This window comes from Theropithecus gelada, chromosome 20 (assembly GCF_003255815.1).
Source record: "Theropithecus gelada isolate Dixy chromosome 20, Tgel_1.0, whole genome shotgun sequence".
NCBI classification, from domain to species: Eukaryota; Metazoa; Chordata; class Mammalia; order Primates; family Cercopithecidae; genus Theropithecus; species Theropithecus gelada.
This window is the reverse complement of record NC_037688.1, coordinates 56,856,091-56,882,204: the sequence shown is the minus strand read 5'-3', so window position 1 is coordinate 56,882,204 and position 26,114 is coordinate 56,856,091. Positions and strand designations below refer to the sequence as shown.

At 45.5% G+C, this 26,114-nt stretch overlaps 1 protein-coding gene across 2 annotated transcripts in view; it reads left to right on the top strand.

Annotated features, from left to right (window-relative positions):
- The window catches only part of IL21R (interleukin 21 receptor), a 48,192-nt gene that overhangs the window by 11,778 nt on the left and 10,300 nt on the right, over nt 1-26,114 (top strand). For both annotated transcript variants that reach the window (XM_025370770.1, XM_025370769.1), the window contains 3 exons: nt 16,653-16,717; nt 21,022-21,124; nt 23,998-24,197. In XM_025370770.1, coding sequence (XP_025226555.1) covers nt 16,669-16,717; nt 21,022-21,124; nt 23,998-24,197 — 352 coding nt within the window. In that variant the 5' untranslated portion in view covers nt 16,653-16,668. The remainder of the gene's footprint in view (nt 1-16,652; nt 16,718-21,021; nt 21,125-23,997; nt 24,198-26,114) is intronic.

Genomic DNA, 26,114 nt, shown 5'->3' with positions numbered 1-26,114 from the left:
TTTCTGATTTTAGTTAATTTGAGTCTTATCTCTTTTTTTTCTTAGTTTAACTAAGGGTTTGTCAATTTTGCTGATTGTTAGAAATACAATAGATTTTTATATTGATCTCATCTTCAGCTTCTTTGTTTAAAATTATTATTCTAATAGTTTATTTGTTGAGTATCATGGACTTTTCTGGTTCCTCAATTCTTATATAATTTAAACACATAGTTTTCTAATCTTTGTAAATTAAATTTTTCTTATTGTTGCCTTATTATGTTAATTAGCGCCTCTAGTATAAGATGTTTTTGTTTTTGCCCTGACCTCAGTGAGGAAGTGTTCAATATTTCACAACAAAGGATACTGTTAGCTATGTATGGTGTGTGTGAGTGTGTGTGTGTGTGAGTGTGTGTGTGTGTGAGTGTGTGTGTGAGTGTGTGTGAGTGTGTGTGAGTGTGAGTGTGTGTGAGTGTGTGTGAGTGTGTGTGTGAGAGTGTGTGAGTGTGTGTGTGTGAGTGTGTGTGAGAGTGTGTGTGTGAGTGTGTGTGAGTGTGTGTGAGTGTGTGTGAGTGTGTGAGTGTGTGTGAGTGTGTGTGTGTGAGTGTGTGTGAGAGAGTGTGTGTGTGTGTGTAATCTTAGATTAAAGAAGACTCCTCTATTTCTGCTTTCCAGACAGGTTTTAAAAATCATGAATGGGTGTCGCAATTTATTAAATGTGCTTTCTGAACTTATTAAACGATAATATGAATTTCCTTCTTTATTCTGTTAACGTGGTGAAATTGATTACAGTTTCTAAATGTCATACTAACCTTACATCCCTGAAACAAACCAATATGATAATAATATGTTATCTATTTTTGTCCATATTATTAGATTAGACTTGTTAATATTTTGTTTCAGATATTTTGTATATTATTTATGAGAAAGACTGACCTGTAATTCTACTTTCCTTTAATGTCAAATTTTGGTATTAAGATTGCCTTTTATTTCAGACATCAGTCAAAGCGCTGATGTGTTTGGGATTATGTCTACCATCTTGCTATTTGTTTTCTTTTTTGACTTATCTGTTCTTCCTTCTTCTATTCAAGTTTTAAAAATTATTATTCCATTTTTCCTATTAGTTTGTCATTGTACTTTCTTTTATAATTCTTTATGTGCTCATATTAGAGATTACAATATGCATACTTATTATTATTAGGATCTACCTAATATGAATTCTTCCAAAAGTTCATGGAAAATTCAAATTATGAAAATACTATGCATGAAGTTCAAACTTTTTTCTGCACCAAAATAAACTTGTACTAACTTGCTATAACATGTCTGAACAGGATCTAGTTTGAGGCACTAAGAAAGATAAGGCGTCTGTTTGAAAAAAAAAAAACCCTATCATTGCAACATGAATTCTGCTAAAATTGAAGCAGGAACAAACATCAAATTTATGGTGCAACTAGGGTGGATGAATGGCGAAATCAACGATGAAGATAAGGCCCTCCGTGGGCGATCATCCACATCAATTTGTTAGGAAAAAATTCATCTTGTTCATGCCCTAATTGAAAAGGACCAATGATTAACAGCCCAAATAATAGCCAACACCATAGATATCTCAAATAGTTCAGGTTACACAATTCTGATGGAAAAATTAAAGTTGAGCAAACTTCCCACTCACTGGGTGCCAAACCACTGTGCCCAGATCAGCTGCAGACAACAGCAGAAACTTCCACGCAAATTTTAAACAAATGGGATCAAGATTCAGAAGCATTTCCTCAAATAATTGAAACAGGAGGTTAAGCATAGCTTTACCGGTTCATCCTGAAGACAAAGCAATGGCTCCAAAGAGGTAGATGAGGTCAGTCAAGGCAAAAGCAGACCGGTCAAGAAGAGCAAAGGTCACGGCAACAGGTTTTTGGGATGCTCAAGGCATTTTGCTTGTTGACTTTCTGAACAGCCAAAGAATGGTAACATCTGCTTATCATGAGAGTGTTTTGGGGAAATTAGCCAAAGCTTTAGCAGAAAAATGCTCAGGAAAGCTTCACCAGAGATTCCTCCTCCATAGCAACGCTCCTGCTCATTCTTGCCATCAAATAAGGGCAATTTTACAGTTTCCATGAGAAATCAGGCATCCACCGTAAAGTCCTGTTTGGCTCCTTCTGACTTCCTTTTGTCTCCTAATCTTAAGCAATCTTTAACGATCACCCATTTTTCTTTAGTTAATAATGTAAAGAAGACTGCATTGATACTGTTACATTCCCAGGATCCCCCAGTTCTTTGGAGATGGACTACATGCCTGGGATCATCACTTACAAAAGTGCCTTGACCTTGACTAAATTTATGTTGAGAAATAGAGTTTATTTTTTAATAGTTATCTTTAATTCCACGTTTCCATGAGTTTTTTGAAGTCCTCTTGTACAATTTGAAGTCCTCTTATACAAAGTCCTCTTTAACTTTACTCACATCTTCTTACCTTTGGGGTTTCATGGTCGTGTATTTTAATTCTGCGTATAAGGGTTTACATCATTAGTATGTTAAGGCATTAAAAATCTTATTTATTTATTTATTTATTTATTTATTTATTTATTTATTTATTTTGAGACAGAGTCTCACTTTCTCACCCAGGCTGGAGTTGCAGCTCACTGCAATCTCCGCCTTCCGGGGAGGTGAAGAATCAAGTGATTCTTCTGCCTCTGCCTCCCTAGTAGCCTGCACTACATGTGTGCACCACCACACCTGGCTAATTTTTTGTATTTTTAGTAGAGACTGGGTTTTGCCGTGTTGTCTAGGCTGATCTCGAACTTCTGACCTCAGGTGATCCACCCACCTCGGCCTCCCAGAGTGTTGGGATTACAGGCGTGAACCACCACGCCCGGTCTAATTCATATATTTAGAGTACTTTCTGTTGCTCTTCATTTCACCCTACAGTACCTTGCTTCCCATCTGGAAATACTTTTCTTTTACCTGAAAAACTCACTGTCGTATATCTCTTGATGCAGGTCTATCAGTGACAAAATCTCTCACTTATTTTTTGTCTGAAAAAAAATCCTTATTTTGCCTTCATTTTCAAAAATCTATATTTCAGATGTAATTCACAAAACTGAAAATGTACTCTTAAGATGTGCACTTCAACAAAGTTGTGCAGCCATCACCACTAACTCTACATTTTCATGACTCCAAAAACAAACCTACACCCATTGCTGTTACTCTCTATCCCCCGGCCCCTCAGCCTCAGCTCCTGGCAACCACTAACCTACTTTCTGTCTCTATGGATCTGCCAATGCTGGACATTTCATACATATGGAATCATACCATATGAGGCCTTTTGTGTCTGGTGTCTTTACTTTAGCATGAATTTTTAAAGTTCATCCATTTTGTAGCACGTATGAGTAGTTCATTCCCTTTTGCGGCTAAATAATATTCTACTGCATGGATATACTACATTTCTTTATCCATTCACCAGTTGATAGAAGTTTTGCTTGTTTCCAGTTTTTTGGTATTATGAATAATGTTGCTGTGAACATTTGTGTACAACGGTTTATAAATTTCTTTCTGGACATATATCCGTAATTGTTTTATTTTCTTTTTTCTTTTCCTTTCTTTCTTTCTTTCTTTTTTTTTTTTTTGAGACAGGATCACACCCTGTCACCCAGGCTGGAGTGCAATGGTGTGAAATACAGCTCACTGTAGCCTCAAACTCTTGAGCTCAAGTGATCCTCCCTCCCATTGTAGCCTCCTGAGTAGCTGGGTCCACAGGTGCATACCACCATGCCCAGCAAATGTTTTAATTTTAATTTTTGTAGAGATGAGGTCTTGCCATGTTATCCAGGCTAGTCTCAAACTCCTGGCCTCAAGCAACCCTCCCACCTCGGCCTCCCAATATGCTGGGATTACAAGGCATGAGCCACTGCGTCCGGTCAATTCTTTTCACTATATACCTAGGTGTGAAATTTCTTGGTCATATGGCAACACTGTACAGTCACACGTTGCTTAATGATGAGGATACATTCTGAGAAATGTGTCATTAGGTAATTTTGTCATTGTGTGAATGTCATAGAGTGTACTTACACAAACCTAGATGGCATAGCCTACTACACACCTAGGCTGTGTCTTATAGCCTGTTGCTAATAGGCTGTAAACCTGCACAGCATGATACGGTACTGAATACTGTAGGCAACTGTAACACAATTGTAAGTATTTGTGTATCTAAACATAGAAAAAGTACAGTGAAAACATGATATAAAATATGAAAAAATGGCACGCCTGTGTAGGGCTCTTACCATGAACGGAGTTTGCAGGATTAGAAGTTGCTCTGGATGTCAGCGAGTAAGTGCCAAGGGAACGTGAAGTCCCAGGACATTACTGTACACTCCTGTAAACTTTATCAACACTGGACTCTTAGGCTACTCTAAATTTATTTGAATTTTTAAAATAATAAATTAAATTTAGCTTACTGTAACATTTTTCCTTTATTTTATTTTATTTTATTTTATTTTTTGAGACAGAGTCTCACTCTATCCCCCAGGCTGGAGTGCAGTGTTGCAATCTCAGCTCACTGCAACTTCCACCTCCCAGGTTTAAGCAATTCTACTGCCTCAGCCTCCCTAGTAGCTGGGACTACAGGCGCCCGCCACCACACCTGGCTAATTTTTTTGTATTTTCAGTAGAGATGGGGTTTCACCATATTAGCCAGGATAGTCTTGATCTCCTGGCCTCGTGGTCTGCCCGCCTTGGCCTCCCAAAGTGCTGGGATTACAGGTGTGAGCCACCGTGCGCGGCCAACATTTTTCCTTTATAAACGTTTTAACTTCTTAAAACGTTTTGAATAACACGTTTGTAATAACAGTTATCTTATTGTAATAACACTTAAGTGTTTTCATGCACTCTTGTACTAACACATCTTAAGACACAAACACGTTGTACAGCGCTACAAAATATTTTTTCTTTATAGTCTTATTCTAAAAGTGTTTTTATATATTATATTTTTAAATTTTTTATTTTTTATTTTTTTACTTAAAAATTTTTTTTTTGTTAACACCTAAGACATGCCAGGCGTGGTGGCTCACGCCTGTAATCCCAGCACTTTGGGAGGCCAAGGAGGGCGGATCACCTGCAATCAGGAGTTTGAGACCAGCCTGGCCAACATGGTGAAACCCCGTCTCTACTAAAAATACAAAATTAGCCAAGCATGGTGGTAGGCGCCTATAATCCCAGCTACTTGGGAGGCTGAGGCAGGAGAATCGCTTGAACCCAGGAAAACCGAGACTGTGCCATTGCACTCCAGCCTGGGCAATAAGAGCAAAACTCCATCCCAAAAAACCCCAAAAACCAAAAAACAAAAAATCTAAGACACAAGCACACACATTAGCCTAGGCCTACACAGGGTCAAGCGCATCACTATGACTGTCTTCCACCTCCACATTTTGTCCCACTGGAAGGTCTTCAGGGGCAAAAACACACATGGAGCTGGCATCTCCTATGATAACGGTGCCTTCTTCTGGAATCCATCCTGAAGGACCTGCCTGAGGCTGTTTTACAGTTAACATTTTTGTTTGTTTTTAAGAGTCTCGCCTTGTCACCCAGTCTGGGGTGCAGAGGTGCGATTGTGGCTCACTGCAGCCTCCGCCTCCTGGGTTCAAGTGATTCTTGTGCCTCAGTCTCACAAATAGCTGGAATTACAGGCACACACCACCATGCCTGGCTAATTTTTGTATTTTCAGTAGAGACGGGGTTTCACCATGTTAGCCAGGCTGGTTTCCAACTCCTGACCTCAAGTGATCCACCTGCCTCAGCCTCCCAAAGTGCTGGGATTACAGGCATGAGCCACTGTGCCCATCCAACATTTTTTTAAATAAGGACAAGGAGTACACCTTAAAATAGTGATTTAAGATATAGTATAGTAAAGACATATACCAGTAACATAGTTTATTATTATTATTGAGCATTATGTACAATACACAAGTGTATAGGCTTTTTTTTTTTTTTTTTTGAGACAGAATCTCGCTCTGTTGTCCAGGCTGGAGTGCAGTGGCATAATCTCGGTTCACTGCTACCTCTGCCTCCCCATTCAAGTGATTCTCCTGCCTCAACCTCCTGAGGAGTTGGGACTACAGGCATGTGTCACCAGGTCTGGCTAATTTTTTGTTTTTGTTTTTGTTTTTTGAGATGGTCTCGCTCTGTCACCCCGGCTGGAATGCAGTGGGGTGATCTCGGCTCACTGCAAGCTCAGCCTCCTGGGTTTACACCATTCTCCTGCCTCAGCCTCCCGAGTAGCTGGGACTACAGGTGCCCGCCACCTCGCCCAGCTAGTTTTTTGTATTTGTTAGTAGAGACGGGGTTTCACCATGTTAGCCAGGATGGTCTCGATCTCCTGACCTCAAATGATCTGCCCGCCTAGATCTTCCAAAGTGCTGGGATTACAGGCGTGAGCCACCGCACCTAGCCCTGCATATGCTATACTTTTATATGACTGGTAGTGCAGTAAATTTGTGTCCACCAGCATCGTCACAAGACCATTAGTAAAGTGTTGTGTTATGACATCACTAGACAATAGGAATTACTCACCTTCATTATAGTCCTATGGGCCCGCCTACGTACATGCAGTCTGTCATTGACTGAAATGTCATTACACAGCACGTGACTGCATTTAATGTTTTGAGAAACTGCAAAACTGTTTTCCTTAGTGGCTGCACCATTTCACATTCTCACCAGCTATGTATAAGGGTTCAAATTTCTCATTCATACTTGTGATTGATTATCATTACCCTCCTAATGCCTGTGAAGGGGTATCTCATTATGTTCGTGATTTGCATCTCTCTAGAGAGTAAGGTCAGTGGCCACCTTTTCATGTGTTTGTTATTTGGCTATCTTCTTTGGAGAAATGTCTATTCAAATATTTTGCCCATTTAAAATTTTAATTCTTGTCTTTTAGATCTTGAGTTGCAAGAGTTCTTTATATATTCTAAATGCCAGACCTTTAACAAATACGTGATGTGCAAATACTTTTTTCCCAAGCTGTATGTTATAGTTTTACTTTCTTGATAGTATCCTTGAAGCACAAACATTTTAAATTTTGATACAGTTTAATAGATCTATTTTTTCTTTGTTTACTTATGCTTTTGCGTCACATTTAAGAAACTATTAAGAAACTACAAGATCATGAAGAGTTACACCTAGGTTTTATTCTAAGAGTTTAATAGTTTTACTTTTTACATCTAGGTCTTTAATCTATTTTGAGTAAATTTTTGGATATGGTGTGAAGTAGAAATCTAGCTTCATTATATTGCATTGTGGATATCTATTTCTGCAGTACCTTTTGTTTTAAAGACTATTCTTTCCCCCCATTGAATTGTTTTGGCACCCACATCAAGAATCAGTTAAACATAAATGTATGCACTTATTTTTGAACTCTCAGTTCAGTCCCACTGATCTATATGTACGTCTATGTGTCAGTACCACAGTGTTGATAAGTGTAGCTTTGTAGTAAGCTTTGAAATAAGGAAGTTTGACTCCTCTAACTGTGTTCTTTCTCAAAATCTATTTGGCTATTCTACTCCCAGCTTCCCAAAGTGCTGGGATTACAGGCATGAGCCCATGTGCCTGGCCTGCCTTTCTTAACTTTAAACAAAGACAAACCACATCTCCAGCTTCTAGGACTCTCAGGCAGTCCTAGTTTGTCAATTTCTGTGAAAAAAAAAAAAAAAAAGAGCCAGCTGGGATTTTTATAGAGATTACTTTGAATCTGTAGATCAATTCGAGGCATCATCTTGATAACATTAAGTTTTCCAATCTATGAACATGGTATATCCTTCATTTATTTAGGTTTTCTATAATTTTTTATTGCACAAGTCTCACATGAATAAATGAATTCATCTCATATTAACATAACTAATGAATTGTGTTAAATTTAACCATTTTATTCTGTTTTGTATTATTGTAAATGAAATCACTTTCTTAATTTCATCAGATTATTTATTGCCAGTGTGTATAAAATATCATTATTTGTGTCTATTGATCTGATATTCTACAACTATGCTAAATTTGTTTATTAACTCTAATTGGTTTTTGTTTTAGGTGTAAATTCCTTTAATTTTGTACATACAAGATCATATTATCTGCAAAGAGAAATGGTTTACTTCTTCTTTTCCAATCTGAATGGTTTTTATTTCTTTTCCTTACCTAATTGCCTTGGCTAGAACCTCTAGTAAAATGTTTTATAAAAGTCACAAGAGTGGATGTACTTGTCTTGTTCATGATCTTAGGAGCAAAGCTTTCATTTCTTTACCATTAAGTATGAATGTTAACTGTGATATTTTTATAGATCTCCTTATTATATTGACCTTGTCTTTATTTTTTAAGAGATTTTTTTCTGGATATAAAATTCTAAGTTGGCTTTTGAAATTTCAGCATTGAAAGAAGTTGTTCCATTGTCCGCTGTCTTCCATCATTTTGTTAAAAAGTCAGCTGCCAGTCTTATTGTTGCTTCCTTGAACACGGTGAAGTGTCTTTTTTCTCTGCATACTGCATACCTTTGTCTTTTAGTTTTTTAAATAGTTTTTCTATGATATGCCCAGATGTGGTTTTCTTTGTATTTATCCTTTTTGTGGTTTGTAGAGCTATTTAAATCTGTGGCTTAATGTCTTTTGTTAGTTTGGAAAAAATTTTTTACTAAGATCACTGCTATTTTGTCTACCTTGTGTTCTCTCTCTTCTGTTTCTTAATTGCAAATGTATGTATGTTAGATCTTTTCACAATGTCTTCTATGTCTCTTTTGCTCTTTTCTGTATTTTTGAACTTTTCTTCTCTGCACGCTTCAATCTTGGTATTTTCTATTGACCAATCTTCCAGTTTACTAATCTTCTCTTCTGATATTGCTACTATGTTGCCAAATCCATCTCTTCAGCTCTTATAAACTTCGGTTATTATATTTTTCAGTTCTAGGATTGCTACTTTTTAAACAGGTTCCAAATTTCTGGTAGAATTTTTGAACACATTGATCATAGTTATTTTAAATCACATCTGATAATGCCATTTTCCAATTCACCTATGTAACTGTTTCTATTATCTATTTTATCTTCATTGTTGATCACTTGATACTGTTTTCTGATTAGCCTTGTAATTTTAGCTGAATATTGGACATTATGTATAAAAAGTATAGAGGCTTTGGATGAAGCTAACTTTTTCTTTTTTTTTTTTTTTTTTTTTTTTGAGACGGAGTCTCGCGCTGTGTCACCCAGGCTGGAGTGCAGTGGCGCGATCTCGGCTCACTGCAAGCTCCGCCTCCCAGGTTCACGCCATTCTCCTGCCTCAGCCTCCGAGTAGCTGGGACTACAGGCGCCCGCCACCACGCCCGGCTAGTTTTTTGTATTTTTAGTAGAGACGGGGTTTCACCATGTTAGCCAGGATGGTCTCGATCTCCTGACCTCGTGATCCACCCGCCTCGGCCTCCCAAAGTGCTGGGATTACAGGCTTGAGCCACCGCGCCCGGCCGAAGCTAACTTTTTCTAGATCCGTTTAAATTTTCTTCTAGCAGAGATATAGCATATAAGCAGATCACACCTTGATGCAGTCAAGAATGAACTATTTCTAATGTTTCCGTATTCCCAAGGAATAGTCTTTTCTAAATAGCTGGGTACTCACCAGGGCCCATCTTTTTTTTTTTGCTGGGCCCTGAACTCTAGTTCTTTCCTCAGCTTGTAAAACTGTGAAAATTCCTTCTTAGTTTTCCCACCTATTAGCAGGTGTTTTTTGCTAAGTTTCTTGGCATGCTACTTATTTTCAATGACTTGGCACATGATTTCAGGGGAAATTGAGTGCAGAACTTCAATGCATTTTTTTTCTGTTAAGTACTATATAACCTGGCACTCTCTTGTGCAGTTTTTTTTTTTTTTTTTTTTTTTTTTTTTTTTTTTTGTGCTTAGTAGTTGCCCTCATTGGGAGGATTAGTCTGACAATGGTCACTTCATTATAGCCAAAAGTGGAAGTCCCTCATCCATATTTTATTTTACAAAACTAAGCCTCCTTTACATTTAAAATGTTATGAAATAGTTTGAACATACAAAAGGGCATAAAATATAATCAGCACCCATGGTAGCTTCACCAAGCTTTACCGAACTGTTGAGACCCTTGAACGTTCCTCTTTCTCACACCCCCTCCTTTTCCACACTATTCAAAATTTGATGTTATTATCCCCATGAATTTTTAAATATTTTTAGGACAAGTATGCTCACCTAAGCAATATATGAGATGATTTTATATGGTTTTCAGTGTGGTGTAGATGCTGTTATTAGGCTTATGCTGTCCTCGAACTTCCTTTTCTCACACCAAATTTTGTTGGTGACAGTCATTCACTTTGTTGTGTGGGACTGTAAATCATTCATGTTTACACGGAGTGACAATATTGCGATTTATTTTTTCACTCTCCTGATGATGGCTATTTAGATTGTTTCCAATTTTTCACTGTTAAAATCAATGCTGCTGTAGGCACGCCAGAAGAATTTCAAGAGTGAAGTTACGCGTCTTAGGTAGGGCATGTGTTTGCTTTTATTAGGTCATGCCAAACTTTTTACCAGACCAATGGTCATAATTTACATTTTCTCTGGCCATAAATGAGAGTTCCTATTATATCATATCCTGAGCAACATGTGATGTCATCAGACTTTTAGTTTTGGCTAATCTGACAAAATTAAAATGGTATTTCTTTGTATTTCATTTCTTTTTTTTTTTTTGAAATGGAGTCTTGCTCTGTTGCCCAGGCTAGAGCACAATGGTGTGATCTTGGCTCACTGCAACCTCCACCTTCCGGATTCAAGCGATTCTCCTGCCTCAGGCTCCAGAGTAGGTGGGATTACAGGCACCCACCACCATGCCTGGCTAATTTTTGTATTTTTAGTAGAGATGGGTTTCACCGTGTTGGCCAGGCTGGTCTCGAACTCCTGACCTCAGGTGATCCACCCACCTCAGCCTCCCAAAGTGTTGGGATTACAGGCATGAGCCACTGTGTCCACTGTGAAGTTAAGCACCTTATATTCTCCATAGCACTCACCTCAGTCTAATTTCCTGCCCCAAGCTTCTCCATTTCCCCAGAATCTCCTGAAGTTGGTCAACTTTTAGTATGAATTACAGCAACTCCAGGAAATATTTCTCAGGACTGAAACTGGTGGATAAACGCACCTACAGGACTTCAAATTCGATGATGCTTTTAATGCTTATGACAAACTGCAGCAAAGATTAATTATCTCCATTTTATAGATAAGAAAACAGAGAATCAGAGGGGCTAGGGAACTTACCCATAGACATACAGCTGGGACCTGGCACGCTCCAAGTCAGGTGCACTTCACTGCTCCATAGGACACCGCAGAGGTTGGGTGCTGCAGTGGTGTGTTAGGCCATTCTTGCATTGCCATAAAGCAATACCTGAGATTGGGTAATTTATAAAGAAAAGAGGTTTAATTGGCTCATCGTTCTGTAGCTGTACAAGCATGGTGCCAGCATCTGCTCGGCTTCTGGTAAGGAGGCTCTCAGGGAGCCTTTACTCAAGGCAGAAAGTGAAGCAGGAGCAGACACATCACGTAGCGAGAGTCAACACAAAAGAGAGAAAGGGGAAGCACCACACACTTCTAAACAACTAGATCTCAGGTGAACTCACTCATCACCAAGGGGATGGTGCTGAGCCATTCATGAGAAATCCTCCCCCATGATCCAATCACCTCCCACCAGGCCCCACCTCCAACATCGGGGATGACGTTTCAACATGAGATTTGGGTGGGACAAATATCCAAACCATATCAAGGGGCTCCTGTAGCAGGAAGCCTCCTAAGACAATTTCTGTCCTTGCAGGAAACACATGGTGACCCGATCTGCATCTGAGGACAGGTGCTGTTGCCCTCAGGAGTCGGCCTGCGTGCAAAGACCCAAAAGGGGATGGATTCGGGGCAGAGAAGGCAGTGGAATAAGGGCGAGGGGGGCCCACGTGGTGCGGTGGGAGTGTGAGGAGGGAGTGATGGAGAAAGTCTGTATTTTTAAGCTGATGTTTTCCAGAAGTGAGCAGTTTATTTTAAACAGTGTTAAATATCCCTGGATCCCCTAGTGAAAGTGTTAAACCTTTCATCACTCGCCCTGCTGACAGAGGAAGCAAGACTCTCGATCTGGTGCTATCGTGTCTTAAACACTACTCTCTCTCTTTTTTTTTTTTTTTTTTTTTTGAGACACAGTGTCTTGCTCTGTTGCCCAGGCTGGAGTACAGTGGTGTGATCTCTGCTCACTGCAACCTCTGCCTCCTCCTGGGTTCAAGCAATTCTCCTGTCTCAGCTTCCAGAGTAGCTGGGATTATAGGCACACACCATGACGCCCGGCTAATTTTTGTATTTTTAGTAGAGATGGGATTTTACCATGTTGGCCAGGCTGGTCTCAAACTCCTGACCTCAAGTGATCCTCCCACTTCGGCCTCCCAAAGTGCTGGGATTACAGGCATGAGCCACTGTGCCTGGCCTCCCTTTCTTAACTTTAAACAAAGACAAACCACATCTCCAGCTTCTAGGACCCTCAGGCAGGCAGTAGCATCTCACTAAAATTCAATTACTGCCTTTGTTTTTCTTGTATTTAGTTTTTATGGTTTATTGTATTTAGTTTTATGGTAAGTTGATTGTTTTGTTTAAGTAACGCTTATATAATATCTCCTATATGCCAGGCACTGTTCTAAATGCTTTATAAATGTTGACTAATGTAATTCTCCCAAGGACCTATGAGGCAGGTACCGTGATCATTGTTATTCCCATATTACAGATGAGGCCCAGAAAGGTTAAGCAAACTGCCCGAGGCCACAAAACCTGTAAGTGGCAGAGCTGGGATTTGAACTGAAACCGGCCAGCTCCATAGTCTGTGTCTTAACCAGCATGGCACATACTCCGTGTCTATTTCATGTCAGTTATCTGCTGATGGTCATGATATAATATTTTTGAGACATGTTTATTGGAGTAAAAAAATAGAAGGCAAGGTAAAGATCAATAGTAAGTGGATAATTAATAGTAGCACCAGTGAAAACCTCAAATGCAATAGGCCAGTGGCAGGAGTTCTAGAACACTCCAGTGTGGCTGCAGGGATACAGCACGTGGACCGTGAAAGCTGAGTTGAGAGGATGGGAGGGGAAAGGTGTTGGAGGGGAGGAGTCTGCTCCGGCAGAGGCAGAGACGCATGACGAAGGCTGGGCTGCCGGGGAGATGATGAGTAATTCAGGGTAGTCAGTCAGTAATGTCAGGAAACCCATGCACTGGTACAGCACTTCACAGTCCATGAAGCACTACCACATCTGCTTTCTCACAGCCTCTTCTTCACTGCCAGGTGCAGTGAGCACTATTGTCCCCATTTCAGAGATGGTCACTGAGTTCAGAGAGTAAAAGAGCCAGAGAAGAGCTACTATTTGCTCCCAAGATCTTCTGGTTTCAAAGTCTGAGCTCTTTTCTCTACTCCACTGTGTCAGGGATCTTTGGTGGCAAGCGACAGAAATAGAATTCAACATGATTGAGCAACATAGGTGGTTTCTGGCTCATGGAAATGAGAAGTCCACAGGGTGGACATCAGATATGGCTGGATCCAGGACCTCACATGATGCCATGGGGACTCCTGATTTGTATTTCTCAGTATGGATGCCATTTTCAAGGAGGCTGTCTCTACGAGGTGACAAAGATGGCTACAAGCTCTCAGAAGATACTAAAAAAAAGTGTCAGTTTTCTAGAGTTCTAGAAAAAAAAAATCTCAGGACTACTTTCACTGGCCTTGCCTGGGTTGACATCCATCCCTGATGCAATCATTGTGGTCAGACAGATGGGGTGTTTTGATTGGCCAAGCCTGTGTCAGGAGCCCACTTTGTGGAGCATGGGGTGGAGTCAGCCTCAGGCAAACCACTAGAGGCAGCTCAGATGGAGGAGCTCTTTGGGAAGAGACGCTGGGCAGGCAGAAGCAGCAGGTACCCGCTCCGCATCCCTAGGGCTCTGTGATGTAGGCAGAGGTAAGAAATTAAGAGGGATGAGGAGTTTTTTGTTTGTCTGTTTTTGTAAAGACAGGGTCTCACTCTTTCATTCAGGCTGGAGTGCAATAGTGCAATCATGGCTCACTGCAGCCTGGACCTCCTGCACTCAAGCAATCCTCATTCCTCAGCCTCCCGAATAGCTGGGACCACAGGTGCGTGCCACCCGGCTAACTTATTTTTACTTCTATTTTTATTTTTGGAAGAGACAAGGTCTTGCTATGTTGGTCAAACTGGGGATGAGGAACCTTGAAACTGGGCAAAGGAGTTTGCACTCTGTTGTGCTGTGGTCAAGATAAAGCCATCAGGGAGTGACAGGGACAGAGCTATGTCAGGACTCGCACTGTGGCCGGGGTGATGGATGTGGACACAATAGTGAGGGGGCAGACACAGACTCCCCCTCCTGTGATCAGAGGCCACATCTTCAAAGTGCGAGAACGGGACCTCTGCAGGGGTTGGAACCCCACAAGATTCATATTCCTAAAAGCAGGTTGAAACAGCATCTACCCCAACATTATTTTATTTGAGTAGCAATGTTATTGCTTAGGATGATGCTGGAGTTAAATTTTTAAGTGTGCTTATCTATGGAAAATACATTAAAATATCTATTAAAATAAACAACAGTGCACACAGTATACAAATATGGCCAAAATTTTGGAAATGAGGTATTTTCACAACTCTTGCCTGGATCATTCTGAGACCCCTTCCATTTCTGATGCTCTACATTCTCCATCCATTACAGCTGTTGGTTGAGTGTTTATGTGATGGGGGCCATCCCCAGGGTTTTATGCAAATCACCTCCTTGAATTCTCACAAGAAGCCTGGAAGCAGGCCTTGCTGTTTCCACTTTACAAGGCTCAGAGAGGGCAACGGACTGGCCCGGAGCCACACGGTTGGTCATCTGAACCTCCCTGGCTCCCCAGCCTGTGCCCTGACCCAGGGTTCTTTGGTGACTCTATGAGGGACGTCAGAGGGAACAATGGATGGGGCCAGAGGAGGATCTTTGGGAACCCCGGCGCAGAGGAGGAGGGTCTTGCCCTGGTGGAGTCAGGCATAGTGTCTGGAGAAAGCCATGCCTATGACTTGGGTCCTGCAGGGGACATCCCTCTTAGGTTTAGCTTTAGCTCCCTTCTTGTCTGTGGGGGCTGGTCTGGGAGGGGCTCCTGAGTCTAGATAGGTGGACCACTGCCCTCTGGTTGGCACTTTCTCAAACAGACACAGAGCTGGTGGGTGCAACAGACGAGTCCCAGGAGGAGCCTGGCATTGCAAACTTGGTGGTCATTCCTCTGCCCAAGACAGAAAAGGCCACTCTTCCCGGATAACCTCACTCTGTTCCCCAAGGAGCTTCCTTCTCCATCCTGGCCCAAATTAGGAGGTCAAGTTTTCTCTGCTTGGCTGGGCCTGGATTTCCTAGCATGCTCCCCAGTGGGCTAATCTGGGCTTTGTAATGGAGTAAGAAGCCTGATTATTGGGCTAACCTTAAGTATTCAGCAGGGGTTCACTTTGTGGGTTACCTTTGGATTTATTATTCAGTAAGAAGCCAATTTATTGATGGCTGGGCGCAGTGGCTCATGCCTGTAATTCCAGCACTTTGAGAGGCTGAGGCAGGTGGATCACCTGCGGCCAGGAGTTCGAGACCAGCCTGGTCCACATGGCAAAACTCTGTCTCTACTAAAAATGCAAAAATTAGCTGGGCGTGGTGGCGGCCACCTGTATTCCCAGCTACTTGGGAAGCTCAGGCAGGAGAATCGCTTGAACCTGGGAGGTAGAGGTTGCAGTGAGCCGAGATCGGGCCACTGCACTCCAGCCTGGGCAATAGAGTGAGACTTTATCTAAAAAAAAATAATAATAAAAAGGCCAATTTACTGAGCTATCAACATGGATGTTTACAAGAAGGAAGATCCAAAATTGCTCCTCAGAAGATCCCACTTTCCAAACTAGTTTTTTCTTCTTCTCTCCCTCTCTTCTTCTCATTTTCCCTCCCTCTTTCTTTGTTAGATAGATTCATACATAATTTAATTTCACACACAATGCTACATCAATAGGCTCAGCAAGGGCAAAATAGTCAGCAATCTCCTCACTCTTTAAATTCACCCTGTGCTGGGTATGGTGGCTCACACCTGTCATCCCAGCACTTTGAGAGGCCAAGGTAGGAGGATCACGTGAGCCCAGGAGTTTGAGACCAGCCTGGGCAACATAGCAAGATACCATCCATACAAAAATGTGTTAAAAACTAGCCAGGCATGGTGGCACGTGCCTTTGGTCCCAGCTACTCGGGAGGCTGATGCAGGAGGATCGCTTGAGCCCAGGAGGTCGAGGCTGCAGTGAGCCGTGATTATGCCATTGCCCTCCAGCCAAGGCAGCAGAACACGACCCCATCTCTAAAAATATTAAAATAAAATAATAAAACAAATTCACTCTGCATTTGTGATGTGATGTGGGGACAGGAAGAAGGTGGGAGAAGGAATTCTCAGGGTGAATCTGCCATTTCTAGGAGGTGGGAGTTCTTGGGGTCATCCACAGGCTCCGCGGGATCTTGCTTTTTTCTTAAGACAGTTCCAAGAATCGAGGGCAAGTCTGCCTGAGAAGAGACAGGATGAGGGGGAGGCTGGGGGAGCCCTGAGCCCCGCCTGGTTCACCCTCCGCTGTGCATCTCTTGCAGGCCTGTAGGAGTCAGCATGCTGCGTGGCTGGGCCACCCCCTTGCTCCTGCTGCTGCTCCAGGGAGGTAAGTGGCTGCCCGTGGTCTGTGGGTGGGGAGGGCCCCCATCACAGAGCTGAGCTAGGGCTGGCTTTGTGGGCTCAAAAACACGGCTAGAGTCCACAGATTCAGAACAGATGGCATCCGTGCCCTTGAGGCTGACACGAGTCCAGTAGCCGGCTCTCCACTAACCAGAATCCATCCACCAAAGAGCTCCACGAACCAGAAGCAGTAGACGTGAGTCTCACGTGGCCCAGCCCGCGGGCTTATGTCTTCGGGTGTCACTAGGGGGATGAGAGGCTTCATCCTTCATTTCCCCTGACCTCTGCCTTGGCTGGCTGTAACTCTCTGAGTGAGGAAGTTCTGCCTTCCATCTAACCTCGATTTCTCCTTTTGTAATGACTCTCCTTGGAAATGTTTTTCAACAATTGCTGCGCTGGGTGTGGTGGCTCACACCGGGAATCCCAGCCCTTCGGGAGGCTGAGGAGGGTAGTCGTTTGAACTCAGGATCTCATGACCAGCCTGGGCAACATGGTGAAGCCCTGTCTCTACAAAAGAAAAAAAAAAAAAAATTAGCCGGGCATAGGAGCTCATGCTTGTAGTCTCAGCTTCTTGTGGGGCTGAGGCGGGAGGATTGCTTGAACCTGGGAGGTGGAGGTTGCAGTGAGTCAAGGTGACAACTGTACTCCAGCCTGGGCAACAGAGCGAGACCCTGTCTCAAAACAACCACCACAACAACAACAATAAACAAACAAAAAAATCGCTGGATTCTTAGCAGGCATTGGTGGTCCCTGGGCTGGGGACAGGAGGAAGAGCCAAAAGGAGACCGAATCTTGGTAGGCAGCCTGCGGAGGACCAGATATTGTGGTTAGAGGGGGCGATGTTAGAAAGCAGAGCTGGGAATGTCAGGAGTCCGACTGAGAGGACACTGCTGAGAACTAAGAGATCCTGGAGGGCTTCCGGGAGGAGGGGGCCATGAGGAGGCAGGATCCAGCACAGACTTGTGTGGAGGCCGGCCTAGGGGCAGGGGAGGAACTCAGCGGCTGCTCTGCTGACTCATGGGCATTTTTCTCTGGTTTTTACCAGAAGACCCAGGACCTCAAATAGCTCCTTCAGGAAACAGATGTGAAGCTTTGATTTTCCCTTTCTGAGTGGCAAGCATTACCGTCGTGGTTCTAAAAAGCCTTTGGGTCACCCATCATGGCTTCACATCTGGTGGGTGCAGATAGCAAGCCCTGGCTGCATGCAAAGCTCGGAGCGTCATCCCATTCCACTGTCCCAACAGTCCTGCAAGGCCCATGTTGTAATGACACCCAGTTTTTTGGTTGAGGAGGCTCAGAGAGGCTAAGAGACAGGTGCACAGCCACACCACGGGGCAGAGGCGGAGCTGGGATCAATTTGTTCTTGGAGTCTGTCTTAGTCCGTCTGTGCTGCTGTGACTGAATACGTGAGACTGGGTAATTTATAAATTATAGACATTTATTGCTCATAGTTCTGGAGGCTGGGAAGTCCAAGGTCAAGGCACCTAGCAGCAGCTTGGGTTCTGGTGAGGGTCCCATCTTTGCTTTTTTTTTTTTTTTTTTTTTTTTTTTTGGAGACTGAGTCTTGCTTTCTCACCCAGGCTGGAGTGCAATGGTGTAATCTTGGCTCACTGCAACCTCTGCCTCCTGGGTTCAAGCAATGCTTATGCCTCAGCCTCCAAGTGGCTGGGATTACAGGCACATGCCATGGCTAATTTTCGTATTTTTAGTAAAGATAGAGTTTCACCATGTTGGCCAGGCTGGTCTTGAACTCCTGACCTCAAATGATCCACCCACCTCTGCCTCCCAAAGTGCTGGGATTATAGGCATGAGCCACTGCACCCGGCCCCCATATTTGCCTTTAAGTTTCCACCTTGAACGCTGCAACCCCCAGAGGGGACGCACGCTGCATCCTCATGTGGCAGAAGTGCAAAAAGGGGCTGAATGTTGGGTTCCTCCAGCCCTCTTACAGGATCAACAATTCATTCGGGGGGGTCTGCCCCCATGACTTAATCATCTCCTAGAGTCCCCACCTTTTAATAGGATCACATTGGCAACTGAGTTTCAGCATATGAATTTTGGGGGTGGACACAGACATTCAAACCGTAGCATGGTCTTCACCACTCTGTGCTGCTATCTGTTAAGTGATAGCCGTGTGTGGGCAGCGTGCAGGCACAGGCACCATCTCATCTCAACACCTCAACAGCCTCTAGGGCAAGCAATATCTCTGGCTTACACATGGGGAGGAGAAGCAGTTTTGACTCACGTGTTTACAGTCACAGAGCTGGGGACAGCACAGTCACTTTGTGCGTCTCTCACTGCCTCCTGCACGCTTTCATAACCCCAGACATGGGATGGCCCTGGGGCTCTCTGCCCTGTAGCTGGGGTACTGACCGGGCACTTTCCCACCCTGCCATCCCTGGTGCCACCTCCATGCCATTTGGGGGCTGCTGTTGCCTCCCCAAGTTTGGAAACAAGCTCTGTCCCTTGGTAGCTTTGAACCTGGCTAGGAATGGCAGCTCTTCTTCAAATTCCTAGCGCCCTGAGAAAGAACCATGAGGGTACAGACTCAGAGATGACACAGCTACTTAGAGGCTCTGTGTTGAGGTTTTGCCAAAATCAGTCCTGTTTTCTCCATCAAATGCTGGAACTAGCTCCTTTGCACCCCACTGACAAGTCCTGTGTGTCTCCCTGAGGAAAGCCCCCTCTAGAGCAAGATTTATTTCCATGACTCAGACCCCTTGGTAGCCACTGCCTGGAGAGCTGTGTTGAGAAGCATTCTGAGGTCACGCCTAGGGGAGAGAGTGCTGTGATCCATTAGCAATGTCTGCCATGTGTGCGGCTATGAAAAACTAGCACAGACTAGGTTTTTCCTTCCCTGGGTGAGTGTCTCAGCAGCCCAGACCAACAGAGACGAGAGATGTGGTCTAGTCTTGGAGCCTCAGTGTTCTCACCTCCACAGTGGACTAAAGGATGTTTCCAGACACAGTATTCTTTGCTCCAAATATAGGTTCTGTCCTCGACTGAGACCCAAGAAGGGAACCTACCACCACCATCACCTCACGGGTCTTCATTAGTCAAGGGAAAATAGGAAAAAGCCACCAAAAACGAACCCACTTATAAAGGGGAACAAGGCCAGGCATAACGGCTCAATCTTATAATCCCAGCACTTTGGGAGACCGAGGCAGGTGGATCGCTTGAGCTCCAGAGATTGAGACCAGCCTGGGCAACATGGTGAAACCCCGTCTCTATGAAAACACAAAAATTATCCAGGCATGGTGTCGCACAACGGTAGTCTCAGCTACTCAGGAAGCTGAAGTGGGAGGATTGCTTGAGCCCAGGAGGTGGAGGCTGCTGTGAGCTGAGATCACACCACTGCACTCCAGTCTGGACAACAGAGCAAGAGATCCTATCTCAAAAAAAGAGATGGGCAGTACAAGTTTCTAGTAAATAGCAGCAAAAAATAGTGGAAATGGCACTCAAATATACAAAACAAAACTACAAATTATTCCATTGATTTTGTCCAACATTGAACAAAATTTAGATGATGATCGCACCTCTGTTTTAGGACACAGTGAAACAATTAATGTTTGGGGAGCAGGATGGAAAGGTGTTAAATCTTCCAACAAAATTGCCTCATAGGGCAATATCTTGATGACTTCTTGGTGGCGGTGGCGGTGGCGGTGGCATTTTTGGCTGCAGGATCACGCAGACCCTTCTGCAAAAGTGTCTGAGAGCTTCTTAATTCTCTCACGATTTCCTGCTCCTTGAAGCACCTTCCTGAATCTCTGAGAGAGCGTGTCCTGTGGAGGCCAAATTCTGTAGAGCCGAGGCCTCTTCCTTTCAGGGTTTTGGGACATTTTCAGTATAGCTGTCCTTGACTCCATGAGGTCCTGACCCTCTTGGGGTGTGTGGGTGTGCGCTGGCTGGGTTCCTACCACATCCGGGGCATTTAGGATATTGCCATTCTGAGTGGGACCTTGGCCAGGAGGGACACAGACCTGGTGGCCAGGCGCAGGGCTCTGGGGGAGGGTGCTGAGCTGGGGACCAGCTAGTTTTATATTATTTGCCATCATGAGTGTCCTGTCTTCATAGCCAGCCTTGAAACACTGGTGCTCAAACAAGGAATTCCCAGGTAGCGAGGCCCCCTGGGTGCCAGGCTTACATCTTAGCAGCTCCTGAGTCCTCATATTTGTCCCGGCCTGGGGACCCCTGCACCCACTCTTCCTCCAGCCCTTGAGGGGGTGGAGAGGAAGCTCTGCAGTCCCAAGCCACCACCCACCAAGGCCTCTCTCCCACCTGACCCTCCAGGCTGGGGCTGCCCCGACCTCGTCTGCTACACCGATTACCTCCAGACGGTCATCTGCATCCTGGAGATGTGGAACCTCCACCCCAGCACGCTCACCCTTACCTGGTAAGTGGCCGGGCCTCGCCAGTCCCTGGGGATACAACTCACGGTGCCTGCTCAGTGATTCCCCCAGGAGGACGCTATGCACTGAGGACCACTGTGCCCGCCTTTCAGACAACTACTCAGGGCTCACAGGACTTGAAAAGTCAGGAGCCCGCAGGGTTGGTCTATCCACCAGCTTCAAAGGCCACTATCTCGCCCACACAGGTTGACCATGGTTTTGAGACCCTGGGATGGCCGGTCTCCCGCATGATTTTTCAAGCACTTAGTAGGTGCCAGGCCCCCAGCTACATGCTTCGCATGAATGGTCACTCCCAACCCTCACAATGATTACTCCCATTTTACAGATGAGGACATTGAGGTTCAGAGAGGTTAAGCAACTTGCCCAAGGTCACAGAGCCTGTGAATGCTGGAGCTGGGATTCAAATTCAGACTTTCCAACTCCAAAGTCCATGGGTCCCTTTTAGACCCTATGCAGCTCAGGATAAAGAAGAGCTTCCGTTATCCATCAGCTCATTCATTCATTCAAAACCATTTATAGGCCAGGTGCAGTGGCTCATGCTTCTAACCCCAGCACTTTGGGAGGCCAAGGAAGGAGGATAACTTGAGCCCAGGAGTTTGAGACCAGCCTGGGCAACATCACAAAACCCTGTCTCTACAAAAAAATAAATCAGTCAGGCGTGGTGGCACAATTGTGTAGTCTCAGCTACTTGAGAGTCTAAGGCAGGAGGACCAAGCTCAGGAGGTCGAGGCTGCAGTGAGCTATGATCACGCCACTGTACTCCAGCCTGGACAACAGAGCAAGATCCCATCTCACAAAACAAAACAAAACAAAACAAAACATGTGTGAAGTTCCTGCCAGACACTGTAGCAGGCACTGGGGATTCAGCAGAGCGAGACTGACCGGGCCCCAGATGCCTTGGAATTGACATACCACAGTGGGGCGGTGGCTGGGGGAGACAGACGCACAAAACAACCAACAAGATGCTTTCTCTTTTTTTCTTTTCTTTTCTTTTTTTTTTTTTTTTTTTGAGACAGGGTCTTGCTCTGTTGCCCAGGCTGGAGTATAGTGGTGTGATCAGAACTCACTGTAGCCTCGACCTCCTGGGCTTAAGTGATCCTTCCACCTAAGCCTCCCGAGTAGCTGGGACTACAGGCATGCATCATCACACCCGGATAATTTTTGTAGTTTTTGTAAAGACAGAGTTTTGCCATGTTACCCAGGCTGGATTCAAACTCCTGGGCTCAAGCAATCTGCCCACCTCAGCCTCCCTAAGTGCTGGGATTACAGGTGTGAGCCACCATGCCAGGCCCAAACAGGATACTTTCTTTCTTTCTTTTTTTTTTGGAGACAGAGTCTCACTCTGTTGCCCAGGCTGGAGTGCAGTGGCGTGATCTCGGCTCACTGCAACCTCCGCCTCCTGGGTTCAAGCGATTCTCCTGCCTCAGCTTCCCAAATAGCTGGGATTGCACCCAGGTGTGCACCACCATGCCCGGCTAATTTTTGTATTTTAAGTAGAGACAGGGTTTTGTCATGTTAGCCTGGCTGGTCTCGCACTCCTGGTCTCAAGTGATCAGCCTCCCAAAGTGTTGGGATTACAGGCATGAGCCACCGTGTTCTGCCCTAAACAGGACACTTTCTAATAACACTGGGTGCTATAGGGCACTGGACCTCAGGTAGAGGGACCACAACTTCTAGTGAGAAAGGAGGCAGCCAGGGAGCTGGGCAGAGGGCACTGCCCGTGCAAAGGCCCTGTGGGAGAAGAGCTGGTGAGTTTGAGGAATAGCGAGGAGGTCAGTGTGGCTGGAGTGGAGTGAGGCAGGGTGAGGGGAATAATGAGCAAGTTCAGGCTGGGAGGCCTGGAGAGCATTTATTCAGCAAGAACTTCTATTCCAGCAAATTTAGCAGAGAACTCAGTCCACACATCCCTATTGGGCCTAGAGAGTGGTCATGTTCAGAACCTGAACGTCTAGGTAGGGAAATTAATATCTGGTAAACTCCTATACGTACTTCAAAACCCATCATTTTTGTCCGGTGGGAGTTAAAAAGCCACAACATTTTCCCTAACCCCATCCCACCAGCTTTCCCAGAAGTCCACCCAGAGGAGGAGATGAGGTTCATTTAGCTCTTCTCCTGGCCCTCAGCACAGGCTCTTATTAGGTATTCAGTGGATTTTGGGGCCGGGTGAGGTGGCTCAGTCCTGTAATCCCAGCACTTTGGGAGGCCGAGGCGGGCGGATCACTTAAGCCCAGGAGTTCGAGACCAGCCTAACCAACACGGTGGGACCCCATCTCTACAAAAAGTACCAAAAGTTAGCTGGGCATGGTGGTGCATGCATGTAGTCCCAGCTACTCAGGAGGCTGAGGTGGGAGGATCAGCTGAGCCTGGGAAGGTCGAGGCTGCAGTGAGTCGTGATCACACTACTACACTCCAGCCTGGGGGACAGAGTGAGACCCTGTCTCAAAAAAGTGGATGTTGGACAGAAAGGAGAGAAGGAAACCCAAAATACCTAGTGCCCTTCCTGTAGGACAGTCATCTGGTTGTCTGGACCGACAGGGACAGATTTAGGCTTGGTCCAAGCAAGAATGGCCCAAATTTCCAAAATTGAGAGCTGCTACCCTAAATGAGGTAGTGAGTTCCTGGTCTCCGGGAGGTGTGCAAGCTGAGCCCGGATACAGTTCACTGGGGAATGCTGCAGGGGAGGTGATACCTTCCCTGGAAAAAGGTTGGTTGGACCAGGTGACCACCCCCCGAGCCCTGCCTCAAATCCCTCCCAGCCCTGAGAGTCTGGGTTTCTGCCCTGGCCCTGAGCACGGAGCCCGCCACCATCCACCCTGCCCCTGGCTTCCAGCCATGACCGGCTGCTTTGTCCTTGAAGGCAAGACCAGTATGAAGAGCTGAAGGACGAGCCCACCTCCTGCAGCCTCCACAGGTCGGCCCACAATGCCACGCACGCCACCTACACCTGTCACATGGACGTATTCCACTTCATGGCCGACGACATTTTCAGTGTCAACGTCACAGACCACTCTGGCAACTACACCCAGGAGTGTGGCAGCTTTCTCCTGGCTGACAGCAGTGAGTATCCCGGGACCCTGGGCTTAGGGTGGCGCTCAGTCTTAGCTCACCGCAGCCCCGATCTCTTCAGGCTCAGGTGATCCTCCCACCTCAGCCTCCCGTGTAGCTGGGACAACAGGTGTACGCCACTACGCCCAGATAATTTTTTTAGTAGGGACGGGGGTCCCACCATGTTGCCCAGGCCAGTCTCGAATTCCTGGGCTCAAGTGATCCACCCGCCTTGGCCTCCCAAAGTGCCAGGATTATAGGTAGGGGCTGGGCCCCCTACTCCCTGCCCTCTGGGCCAGCTCTCCTCCTTCCCCCAGATCTGACCTGGCCTATGTCCTCACCACACCTTAGAGTTCTATTTTGAGTTGCGCTATTTTTTACTAATGTGTGAAAGGTTGATACTAGGTTTGAGAGGTATGGAAGGAGCTAGGCTTGGACCCGGGACTTCTGGGTTCGTGTTCCGGCTCAGCTCTGCCCATCTGTGTGACCATGGATGAGGCACACCTACCTCTGGGACAGCCTCCCTGTTTGTAGAGCAAATGTCTTTTTTACCCTGACTCTCTGGGATCCCGACTCCATAATGAGGTGAATGGAGGACACTGAGTCACAGGAAAAAACCCTCCTGGGTTTTTTCCCCTTCATAAGCTCCAGGGAGGCCTGGAATTTCCCTCCAGGCTGGAGGTAGAGGGGCGTCCCAGGGGCAGGGGGGCCTGGTGGGTGGGAGCAGTTTTATCTGTGAGTTCAGAATTAGGTCAGGTGGCAGGGCGAGGTGGTTCACACCTGTAATTCCAACCCTTTGGGAGGCCGAGGCAGGAGGATTGCTTGAACCTGGGGCTTTGAGACCAGCCTGGGCAATATAGCGAGACCTCATCTCAGAACACAAAACAAGAACCAGGGCAGGGGCCAGGCGCGGTGGCTCACGCCTGTAATCTCAGCACTTTGGGAGGCCGAGGCAGGTGGATCATTTGAGGTCAGGAGTTCAAGACCAGCCTGGGCAACATGGTGAAACCCCCATCTCTACTAAAAATACAAAAAAATTAGCCAGGCATGGTGGCGCATGCCTGTAATCCCAGCTACTTGGGAGGCTGAGGCAGGAGAATTGTTTGAACCTGGGAGACGGAGGTTAAAATGAGCCAGGATCACCCCACTGCACTCCAGCCTGGGTGACAGAGCGAGACTCCGTCTCAAACAAAACAAAACAGAACTAGTGCAGGGCATGGAAGGACCTGGGAGGTGGCTTTGGCATGGTATGTGTGTGTGTGTGTATGTGTATGTGTGTGTGTGTGTGTGTACCCAAAGCGGCCCCAGAGGCAAACACAGGCTGCAAAGGGAGCCTGCTCTCAGGAAGGCCCTGCGTGCGAGCTCGGGAGTTTCCGCCCCTAGATTCGCAGCAGAGGGGCTGGGGTATAAGAGGTGTCTGTGTTTCACACTCTGGGGGGCCAGGTTTGCACCACTTTGCTGAGGGGGTGTCACACCACAGAGGGCGAGGGTGAAGCTTCACACACTCCCAGACACATGCACACTCACGCACATTCCCAGGGTCACAGACTCACGCACTCACAGACTCATAAATGCGCCCTCAAACCCACAGATGTCTCCCCAGCCCTGGCCTGCATGGCATGGACACAGAGGCCCACATTGTGTCTCTCTCTTGCTCTCTCTCTGTCTCTCATACACACTCACACATACATACACACACGCACACACACATGCACACACACACACCCGTGCATACACATACACATACACACTCACACATACACTCTCACATCACTCACACATGGGCATACACACACACACGCACTGTCTCACACACGTGCACACTCACATGCACACACAGATGCACTCACACACGTGTGCACACACATGCACACACACATACTCATACACTCACATCACACACACGGGCACACACATATGCACATACAT